The sequence below is a fragment of the Mesoplodon densirostris genome, chromosome 9, assembly GCF_025265405.1.
Source record: "Mesoplodon densirostris isolate mMesDen1 chromosome 9, mMesDen1 primary haplotype, whole genome shotgun sequence".
NCBI classification, from domain to species: Eukaryota; Metazoa; Chordata; class Mammalia; order Artiodactyla; family Ziphiidae; genus Mesoplodon; species Mesoplodon densirostris.
In genome coordinates this window covers 99,112,259-99,123,855 of record NC_082669.1, presented here as the reverse complement: position 1 = coordinate 99,123,855, position 11,597 = coordinate 99,112,259, and the positions used below count along the sequence as shown (strand labels likewise).

General features: G+C 45.1%; 1 protein-coding gene across 1 annotated transcript; it reads right to left on the bottom strand.

Annotated features, from left to right (window-relative positions):
• Nucleotides 1-5,787: 5,787 nt before the first annotated feature.
• TMEM213 (transmembrane protein 213) lies at nt 5,788-10,459 on the bottom strand. The gene is made up of 3 exons (XM_060108956.1): nt 10,315-10,459; nt 6,831-6,902; nt 5,788-5,957 (listed from the first exon to the last, which is right to left on the bottom strand). Exons 1-3 carry the CDS (start codon nt 10,457-10,459, stop codon nt 5,788-5,790), a joined length of 387 nt encoding a protein of 128 aa, XP_059964939.1.
• Nucleotides 10,460-11,597: the final 1,138 nt, after the last annotated feature.

Genomic DNA, 11,597 nt, shown 5'->3' with positions numbered 1-11,597 from the left:
ACTGGTTGCTGCAGACTCTGGGTTAAAGTTCTATTCTTATATATGGTCTGGCCCTTGTCCATTTGTATATTTAGTCTTTTATCATGGAATCAACTTTCTGCGGAGGTCTGCCAGATACTTGTTTCCACAAGTGACTTAACTATGTATACTTAGGAACTTATGAAAACAATAATTTAAATGTTTCCCAACCTTGAAACCTCAAATTTTCCCAAGAGCCTCTTTCTTTGTCCTCACAGCTCTTCTGCTTCACTGTGGTTTACACAGGCCACACTCGTGGGTCTCCTCTGATTCACTAACTCATCAGATGTTTATTGAGTTTTTGCTGCACACCGGTTAGGCGGAAGGAATCAGAGGTGAAAGACACAGTCTCTGCCTTCAGAGGGACCAGTGGGAAAGGCAAGCATGTAGATACTATAGTCCAAAGTGCTCAGTCGTCAAAGATAAACAAAGCTGGACACTAAGGTGGTGAGGACGGATCTGAATAAGAACTATAACTATTGCCATAGATAAGAGAGGCCACGATGAACTGAACTCAACTGTACAGAGGTGGCTGGGCATTTTACAGGGAGAGGTGAGTGGGGCTCAGGAGAGTCAGGGAATTGGGAAATTACAGAGTTGGTCAGTGTAAATGCTGATCAGGCCAGCTCTACCTGCTACCTGGAAGACACTGAAGCTAGGATTCTTTCCTCCCACAGAGACCGGGGGCCAGAGGGCCTACCCTTCTTTTTTTAAAAATTTTTTTGCGGTACGCGGGCCTCACTGCTGTGACCTCTCCCGTTGTGCAGCACAGGCTCCGGACGTGCAGGCTCAGCGGCCATGGCTCATGGGCCCAACCGCTCTGCGGCATGTGGGATCTTCCCGAACCGGGGCACGAACCTGTCTCCCCTGCATCGGCAGGCGGACTCTCCACCACTGCGCCACCAGGGAAGCCCAAGGACCTATCCTTGATGAATAAATTTTAAAGGAACAGGTTTCAGGTCCTGAGTTGTAGGAGATATGGATGGATGGATGGATAGGTAGATAGATGGAGAGAGAGATATCTCGAAGGGACAGTGGAAGGACTCACAACTAAGCCCTTTTTAGTAAATGTTCTAAGAAAATATGCTCAGGGACCTATTGTCAGGCATTGGTTAGAACAAACAGCAAATTCTTTTGGCAGCCTTGAGAAAAGAGAGGCTAGGGTCATCCTAGGGATGCAGCCTTGAGCTGTTAGAAAATATGTTAGTGTTTGTTCAAGCCTTTAATGTGGGGGGATGAAATCATTTGTGTTGAGAGTCTGTGGTTTTTATAGGCTAGGATGAGGTCTAGTTGACAAGAAGGCACAAAGGAGTTTGGTCAAGGAGAGAGTCTTTGTGTGTTTTTTTTTAAAGATTGAAGTGTAGTTGATTTACAATATTGTGTTAAAGACGTACAGCAAAGTGATTCATATATATATATATATATATATATATATATATTCTTTTTAAAAATTCTTTTCCATTATATGCTCTAATAAGATACTGAATATAATTCCCTGTGCTATACAGTAGGTCCTTGTTTATCTATTTTATATATAGTAGTGTGTATCTGTTCATCCCAAACTCCTAATTTATCCCTCCTCCGCCTTCCCCCTTTGGTAATCATAAGTTTGTTTTCTATGTGAGTCTGTTGCTGTTTTGTAAATAAGTTCATTTGTATTATTTTTTAGAGTCTACATATAAGCAATATCATATGATATTTGTCTTTCTCTTTCTGACTTATTTCACTTAGTATGATAATCTCTAGGTCCATCTATGTTGCTGCAGTGGCATTATTTCATTCTTTTATATGGCTGAGTAGTATTCCATTGTATACATGTACCACATCTTCTTTATCCAGTCATCTGTTGATGGACATTTAGGTTGAATCCATGTCTTGGCTATTGTAAATAGTGGTGCTATGAACATTGGGGTGCAAGTATCTTTTCACAGTATGGTTTTCTGCAGATATATGCCCAGGAGTGGGATTGCAGGATCATATAGCAGCTCTATTTTTAGTTTTTTAAGGAACCTCCATACTGTTCTCCATAGTGACTGCACCAATTTACATTCCCACCAGCAGTGTAGGAGGGTTTCTTTTTTCTCCACTCCCTTAAGGAGAGAGTCTTTTTCACAGTGCTGCCCTAGAGGTGAGCACAGGCCATTGAGGTAGGGTGTGCGTGCGTGCGTGCTTGCACGTGTGTGTGTGTGTCCATCCAGGGAGGAGGGATAACTTGACTTGGAGGACCAATCCCAGTAAACCAAATGAATCCAATCAGGAGAGGGAGAGGGGAGGGAAGAGCAAGAGCAGGTCCGGTTTTACGACCTAAAACGTATGCAATTAGAGTTCCCGCTTTAAAAAAAATGAAAACATACAAGATTTAGAATACAAAATTAGGTAGAGGACCTTGGGTTGGGGGGCATGCAAGAAAGGGGACCAGAAATTTTAGCTTCTCTTGGTTCATGGCAAATCTGCCTCTTGGGGAGCGTATGTTCCAGGCTGTGTGAACAGCAAGAATGAAGGTTTGGAGGATAGTGAGAGAGCTGAAACAATTCAGAACTGGGTGTGTGTGAAGAATATAGAACAGGTAAAGCTAGAGAGGGTCTTATGGGTCAGGTAAGAGTATGGAGGTTCCTCTGTCAGATGTGAGAAGTCACTGGGGGATTTTAGGCAGGGGAGAGTGATTCGATCCCTTATTTATGGATTAGAAAGATCACTCTGGAAGGAAGTGTGGAGGATGGGCTGAGCCAGGTAAGGCTGGTTGTAGACAGTCGGGTAGAGGTTGTCTACAAGGCACTCCTACCACACACTGATGAAGACCCGTGGAATGTCACTGTCTGTATATGTGACTTCAAAATAGAAGCCAGGCCTCCAACAGAAAGAAATGTTCTTCATCAAAAAAATTTCTAGATTGTTCTTTCTCTAAGTTTAAATATATGTCTATATATATTTTTGTGGAAAAGAGGCCCAAGTTACCCTAAGACTTGTTTTTAATTAATTTTGCATGGCATAACGTTTCTATACATAAAAGAAAAGTATATATTTGGTTTATTTGTCCTTGGGTATCATGCATCTAAAAATGAATAGATTTAAAGAAGATGATTTTAAAAGCCAGATAATTGTGTTACACCTTAATGTTTAAATATTCTATTTCTGTGTAGAGCATTTTGAGATATTTAGAAATGCCCCAAACTGGATGTGCCCTGTGTCACCTGTAATGGTGCTGAGGACAGCGTTGGTTACTGAGGGCAAAGTTTTTAAATGAAAAGTACATCTACTGTTAGGCAGGTCCTGCTGCCTTATCCCAGGAAGCTCTTAGATGGATGTTGATCCTCAGTTTTCCCCCTCAGGTTTTCCTTTTTAATTTCCTGACAAACCTTTGCTTTGCTAGAATAAAGAGATTCCATGTTGCGGGTGGATCCGAGAGACAGCATCTGGGTAGCATAACCATCAAATTATATCACCATCTTTCTTTCCAGTCTCAAAGAAAAAAGTGATTGTTTGGATTTGATCTATCCTTCCTATTGTGAAAGAAACGCAATCCACAAAATGCCTAAGTTTTATTGTGACAGTGGCAGCAACCACACACAATTCATTTCAATGTAGTCAAAGAATCTACACGTTGTCCCAGGCGCCACCTGGTGCTCTGACTGTCCGTTCTTTAAGGCAGCAAATGCAATCTTGCCACAGAGGTCCACAAACGTGTAAAACAGGTTAGAGCCCTGCTGCTCTGGTTGCAAGGAAGGGCCTCATGCACACCCGCTTTCATGAGGCACCTTGAATAGCTCCCTGAGCTTTTGGAACCTAGTTTGCAACCATGTATTCGGTCCAGTTCTTACATTTTCCACTTAGAAAATTGAAGCTCAGCAAGGCAACATGAGTCAATTCTATTCACATTCATTAGAAATAAATCTTAATTTCCCTTCTTTTTTTTTTTTGCTTTTGTGAGCCCGTGCTCTTATCACTATTGCACACTGATTTATTTCAAAAATGTTCACAGATATTAAATCTAAGTGAGCTCCACGCTGAATCTTTTCATCTCGAAGGAATTAAACCATTCATGTATTGTGGAAATGCTTTCCTTCAGTTTCTAAAAAAGTGGAACACACATCCACGTGTTTGTCCATGACATCGCTTGGGGCTTACATAGACACTTGTGTCCACACGATTAACCCTTAGGAACAATAAGTCCATCCCGTTTCACTGATTAAACAACTGAGATTATGAAACTATCTGGCTCTTCAGAAGACAGCAAAATGTGCCAGGCAATTCTTTAGTTCCCATTGTCAGGGAAATTTATTCAGACTTCCTGAAAGAGCAATCGGTGGGCTTTGGGTCATTTGCCACCTCTAGCAAATGTTTCTTCCTATTTCAGAGGCCTCTGACTTTTCTTTTTTTTTTCTGTATTATGATTATTTAGACTTTATCCATTCAAAACACATATTTGCTCTCAAAGGGCAGACATGTTTTCATAAAGAAAGAGTCACTGTCCTTTCTTCCTTCTCATGAACCCACCCTCCTGACTCCCGCTGGAAGAGTGCACAGTGATGGGGGACACCCGGTCGTGAGGGATTCCCTGAGTGAGCAGGAACCAAGTAGCTCCTCCAGAGGTCAGTTGTGTCAACCATCTATAGAAAAACAGTGGTTCTGAATGCAGAGCGATGATCATAAATTCATCTAGGGCAAGAACTTATTCATTCATTGGCTTATTCATCCATTCACTGGAAAACATTATGTCTCAGAGTGTGAAGAGGCCCATTCACAATGGCTGCGCTCAGGGCAGCACAGAAATGCCCTAAGACCACCAGCTTCTGGTCTCCCAAAGACGAGCAGAGAAGGCTGCAGGCAGAGCAAGCATTACAGCTGGACTTGGAGGAATGGCCTTCATTCTGGAGGTGGAGGTGGAAGTAGCCACCCTAGAAGACGGAATGACAGCAGAGAAGTGGAAGACATTGGGATGAGGGGAGTGACAAGCTGGGGGTGCAGATCCTGAAGGCAGAGAGAATGAAATGAAATATTCCTGACATGATGGTCAGACGGTGTAGTGAAGGCCAGAACTAGGGTGCCGGCAGGGAGAATGGGTAGGACAGCCATGGGAGATGCATCAGAGAAAGAACAAGAGCTGGAGAAGCATCGGACACGGGGGTGAGGAAGCTGGGGGTGTCCAAGGTGAAGTTCACATTTTGAAATGACAATGACGCCCTTGACTGAAGTAAGGGACAAAGGACAACACCTTGTTTTTGGTGAGAAGGTTCTGAGTTCTGTTTCGAATGTGTTGACTAAAAGACTGAAGCTTATGTTTCTCGTGTACCACACCCTTGGAAGCCAGAAGAAGGCGATGGTTAAACTACAAGCAATTCTCATGGGGGCCATCTTGAGAAAGGAGATGATCAGGGAGATATCAGATTATAAAGGGCCCAAGTGCTTTTTGAAATTAGGTGTGACGGCAGCAGCACTGGTCTTGTCTTCCTTGGATCCCCATTTCCTTCTTCTTTCCCTTTTAAAATTAACTGAAGTTTAAGGGTGAAAAGACTTTGGGAATTCCTTGGAGGTCCAGTGGTTAGGACTCCGAATTTCACTGCCGAGGGCCCGGGTTTGATCCCTCGTTGGGGAACTAAGATCCCACAAGCCGCAGGGCGCCGGCCAAAACAAAAACAAAAACAAAAGCAAAAACAAACAAAAAAGGATTAAAAGACTTTAAAGTAATGGAAATCACATTAGCGCTATCCCTGCCTGCTATTACCAACAGCTTGGTGGTGATTGACATTCTTGGGACAAAGATTCCAAGTCTCATGCTTGCAAGTCCTTGGGCTCATCTGGAGTTAGCTTCATCAGTTTGTCCACACAGAGCAGGATGAGGGTGAGAAACAAGAGACTCCAACCAACGGCAGCCGCGATCCAGCCGTATTCATCCACTCCGGTGTGGCAACACCGGGCTGCTTGTGGGCAGAAGTCGACATCTGGTGGGAGGAGAGAGCAAGAATGGCAGCATCCCACCAGCCTCCCCTCCCCCGAGCTCTTCTCTAGTATTCATAACATTGAGACCAGTAATGATAGAATAGCCACCCTTTACTAAAGCACGCCATGTACTAGGCTCAGTGCTCTATACACGTTACCTTATTTATTCCTCACAGAGTGATAGGCACAGTTATTCCTGCTGTTTGACAGGAAGAAACTGAGGCTGTCACCTGTGCAAGGTCACGAGATGGCAGAACTAGGATTCAAACCCAAGCCTGTAGGAGTCCAAAGTCATGTTCATAACCTCTACATGTTACTGCCTATTACCCTCCTTTGTAAATGCTCAGAAGTAAACACATTTGGTCATTCAATGAAGGCAGAATCAAGGAGCCAAACTTTGAATAAGGCAAACTTCCTGTTAATTAGACACGCATAGCAATGGTTGCTTTATGAAGCAGTAGGCTCCTTGCCACTGGAAGTCTTCAAATAGAGGATGAACACAAATATGCGAAGGGTACCAAAATGAAGCTCCTGCATTGGGCATAAGTTGGACTGGCTGATGTCTAGGGTCTTTCCACTTGTAAATTTCTATAAGCATTTGAAGTCAGGGGGTTTTTGACTGCTGTCCTGGGGATGGGCCATTAAAGCCACCTGCACCAAAGAGTGTGAGCTTAGATGGGGACCAAGCCCAAGAGAGCTTTTTAGACGTGCGCTGCAGACAGTTCTGGGGCTGTGAACAACCACGCCGGTGCACAGGAGGGCCAGGCAGGTGCTCAGCCACCCGATGCCAATGAGCAGAAAGCAAGGAGGCTTAAGTGTCCCTCCCCGCTCTAGGGTGAGCCCTGGGGTTAGGGAGGTTGCCAGGAGAAGCTTACTGGGGCACTGCTCCAGGGTCTCAAGGCCTGGATGGTGAACAGTCAAGGTTGAGTTGCTGCTGCTGCTTGCTTCTGGAAGAAAAGACAGAAGACAGTCTCAGGCATTAGAAGGAGCCATTCTCAGGCATAGAGTTTGCAATCTTTTTTTGAATCAGTAGTGAGTATTATGAAAGCGTTATAGAAGTTCAGGTAGAGGTACATTGAAATTTCATGCAACAAAGCTAACCCTCTGTTATAGCCTGCACTATGTCCCCCAGATTCGTAGGTTGGAGTCCTAACCCATTTTATGGAAATAGGGCTTTAAAAAGGCAATTAAGGTTAAATGGTTAAATTAATCCAATATGACTGGTGTCCTTGTAAGAAGAGGAAAAGACACCAGGTATGTGAACTCATACAGCAAAGACCACATGAGGACCCAGCACAGAGGGGACCATCTATAAGCCAAGGAGAGGGGCCTCAGGAGAAAACAAACCTGGTGATACCTGGAGCCTCCAGAACTGTGAGAAAAGAAGCTTCTGTTGTTTCAGCCACCCAGGCTGTGGTATTTTGTTGGGTAGCAAACTCACACACTCCCCTTTTCCTATCACTCCCTAGTGCCATTCAGAGATGCTTTATCTTCATATCTCATGTCCCTTCCGTCACCAAGGGCCTCTAAACACTCTCCTTTAGCTGCTTTCCATGCAGATAGGTACATCTATAAACTTTTTTCTAGTATATATTAACACAATCACTTAAAAATCTGGAATGTCTTTTCATAACTAGCTTCAATTTCCTTCAAAAACTTGAACTAATAAACATTTAAGTCTGACCTTGATTATTTATGATGGGTATGATGTTATTACTCAGAGAGAGGGTTTAATAAAAAATTAATTAAACACCCTACAAGCAAGTTGAGAGGTTTCTAGAATATGCAGCACTTAGAATTGTCCCTTGATTAATAAGCAAGGAGCACAATGATAAAAAGCACTTTAGCAGAAATATCAGAGTTTGGGGGGTGGGGAGGGGTTATGGAGATGAACATAAGGATCCCCAAGGGAGAAAACCATGGCCCATGTTCCCTCTCATCACTGAGAATAAGAAGGTAGATGATTGGACTTCCCTGGTGGTCCAGTGGTTAAGAGTCTGCCTTCCAATGCAGGGGGTGCGGGTTTGATCCCTGGTCAGCGAACTAAGATCCCACATGCCATGGGGTGTGGCCAAAAATTAAAAACAAAAGCAAAAAACAGAAGGTAGATGTTCTCAGTCTACTCTGTTCAACACGGTGACCACTAACTATTGTGGCTGTTTAAGTTTATTAAAATTAAATGAAAAATTCAGCTACTTGGTCATACCAGCCACATGCCAAGTGCTCAATCACCACATGTGACTAGTGGCTACCATATTGGAAGCACAGCATAGATATGGAACATTTCCATCATCAAAAAAGTTCTGTTATGGGCTTCCCTGGTGGTGCAGTGGTTGAGAGTCCGCCTGCTGATGCAGGGGACACGGGTCCGTGCCCCGGTCCGGGAAGATCCCACATGCCGCGGAGCAGCTGGGCCCGTGAGCCATGGCCGCTGAGCCTGTGCGTCCAGAGCCTGTGCTCCGCAATGGGAGAGGCCACAACAGTGAGAGGCCCGCATACCGCAAAAAAAAAAAAAAAAAAAAAAGTTCTGTTAGACAGTGCTGATCTAGGTAGAGCAAAACCAAGAGACCATTTAAAAGAATATTTCTTGAAATTATGTTGTTGTTCAATCTGCTTCTTTGGGAATGAAAAAAAAATGTTTGGAACTCTCCAGGCCCCACTGACTCTAGGTTAACATGTCCTTCAAAATTGCTTGTTGTCACATAGCAGGACGAGTCAGGAGGAAACTTCTGGTTTAGCCAAAGCCATGAAATTGCTGCTCAGACTAATTTTATGCCACGCACCCCCAGCCACCCCAATGTCCTGCTTACGTATAGTAATTACCTTGATGCAATCTGATTGTTACTGTAAATTATTTACAGCTAAATGCCTTAGAGCTTGGTCTTTATTTGCTTTGGAAAAATTGATTCCTCAATGTTTTAATTTCCCTTGTTACCCAAATAACTTCCTTGACCCTGACTTTCATCTCCCCTCTACCCTAGAATGGAAGTGGTCCCAGTCTAGAGCTAGTGAATGGAAAAAAACCTAGTTAATGGAATACTAATATTAGGTTCAACCATATGAAATTGCCATTTCTGTAGGTCAAAAATTATTCAGAATCAGAAATTTTATATGGTTCAAACTAAATACCCTGTTACAAATTCTTAAGAATTTAAACATCACCCACCTCCCTCATAAACAAAGCCAGCTAGGGACTGGTCCCACTTAGAGTCACTTCCAAAGTAAAGGCTGCTGGCAAGACCCAACCATTCATTGCAGTTAAATTTGTCAAGTGTTTGAGGCCCTCTCTTAAGCATGGCCAGGTAAACAGAAAACACTCTTATCTGGGGAGGGGTGAATTGGAAAATAAAAGGAATGTGTTAACATTCGTTGAGGGTTTACCATGTGCTATTTTATTAGAAGTTGTTTACATTCAGGAACCTATTTCATCTTTACAACAAACCTATATATAAGCACTATGATTATCTCCATGTTAGAAATGAGGAAACTGGAGCACAGAGAGGGTAAGTAATTTGCTCAAGGTCACACAGCTAGTAAGTTGTGGAAGCCAGAGTTGAGTTGAGGCTCAGTGGCTTGAGAGCCCATGCTCTGAACCTCCATAGGAGAGACCGTGAGGATGGGAGAGATAGATACAGCCTGGAGGGGGGACGGCGAGGATTGGTTTCAAGACAGGGAGAATCTATCTGTCAGAGAGTAGGGCAGACTGTTTTGAGGAGCAAGATCAAAGCCAGAGGCAGAAACCAGGAGCATGAGAATGTGACCGAGGTCCCTGATGTGCAGAGCCCAGCCTGGGAGAGCAAGACAGGGGAGGCCACCTAACATCCCCTTTCAGCCTCCACAAGAAAATCGGGACATAACCCAACATCTCCTGAGCTGGGCAAGGTGGGAGAAGGTTAAACAGCATACGACAGCTTTGTGTGTTGAGGTTTTGTGAAAGTTGCAAAGGGCGCACAGGGTCAAGGGAGGGATAGAGGTCCTTAGGTGAGAAGAGGGCACGCAAAAGCAGGATGACAACCACGAAATATGGGATTGCAACACAATTAATGCTGACAAGGAGCCATTGAGAAACAGCAACCCAAAGAGATCATTTTAGTCCAGTTTGGTCCCCTGATGGGAGAGACTCTTTGTGGCAAAGGCCAGCAGAGGTGGTGACTCCCATCCTGGCTGAGGCTGGTGTTAAGTTAACTCCCATCCCACCCTACCCTCTCTTGCCTGATCCTTCAGATGAGAAAGTACTGTTTCCTCTTTCCTCTGTGCGGGACCAACCCTAGCCAAGGAATCCTTCTCCGACCTCCTTCTTTCCCCCCCTCCCCTCCCTTCCTCTTCCCAGCGTGGCGAGAATAAAGCTCACAGTTCTACCTGCCAAGCAAGCCGGGTGGAAAGAGGCAAAGGCCAGGCTGAGGACCAGGGCGGCCCAGGGCGCAGAGCTGAGGTGCTTCATGCTGAGGAGAGAGGCTTCTGTGATCACGGTCCCCGCAGGGGCGAGCTGAGGGCCGCCTGCCATGAGTCCTGTGTGTGGCCCGGCTGGCAGGAACTTGAAAACAACGCTGGCAGAGGTGAATTTCTGTTCTGTGTTTGGGGGAAAGAGAGGGGGTGGAGCAAAGGGAACTTGGGCTGTCACACCGGGCTCTCACCTCTCCAGGAGGGAAGCTGAGCTACGTTGGCTGGGGGAGGAATGGTCGGTGACTTAGTTGGTTCTTCCTTAGCTCACATTTTGTCCCTGCTGAGAAAAAAGAGGACAGGGCAGGAGATCTGTGTCGTGCTGGTTCCTTGAAGATGAGTTTACTGCCTCTTCCACCTTCAGGCGTAGTCATCCTGCCCAATATTTACCGAGCGCCTACTGCGTGCACTACCCTCTGCTCAAGTCTGGAAATACCTGCCCTCCAAGTGCTTTATTACAAGCACACCTCCTTAAAGCACAGAGCAGTGTTTCAGGAGTGAAGGACAAAGCACTTTGCTTCTCAGCAGTAAGAGGCCTCACCTCCTGATGGCCGCTTCATGAGGAAGGTGGCATTTGGGTTGGGCCTTGAAGGATGGATACGGTTTTGACAGGCAAAGAGGAGAAAAAGGCATCGTATGCAGAAGGGACAGGTGAGCAAAGGCCCGGAGGTAAGAGGCGCTCAGAAATCCGCTGTGACCAGGAGGCTGAGCATCCGATGTGCCAGGCTGGGGGTGGAGGGTTTGAAACAGTCAGGAGGGCCAAAGGGAGGCTTTGTGAAGATTTTGAATTGAGTAGTAACTTGATTGAAGCTCTGCCTTCAGTCTAAGACCTTTGTTGAATGCCAACCACGTATTGTAAAGGCACCATCCCAGGCATTCGAGACTCGAAGATGATTAAGATGTGACCCCTCCTCTTGATTCCTACTCAGTACAGCGGTGAGACCAGGCAGTGAAGAAAGAACTGGGAGGCAATATGGTAGGACTCAGTATGGGTATCTTCCCCGGTGATGGGGATATAAAAGAGGGAGGGGGAAGTCTGCCCGAGAGCAGTGGAGGAGAGATTCACAGAGGAAGTGACCTTTGGGCTGGGTATTGAAGTTTGCATATGCGGGTGGGAGGTGATGGGCCTTCTGAGTACAAGGAATAGCAGGAGAATAGCAGCATGTGTGCATGCTGGCCGGCCACCACGTGTGGATACGTAT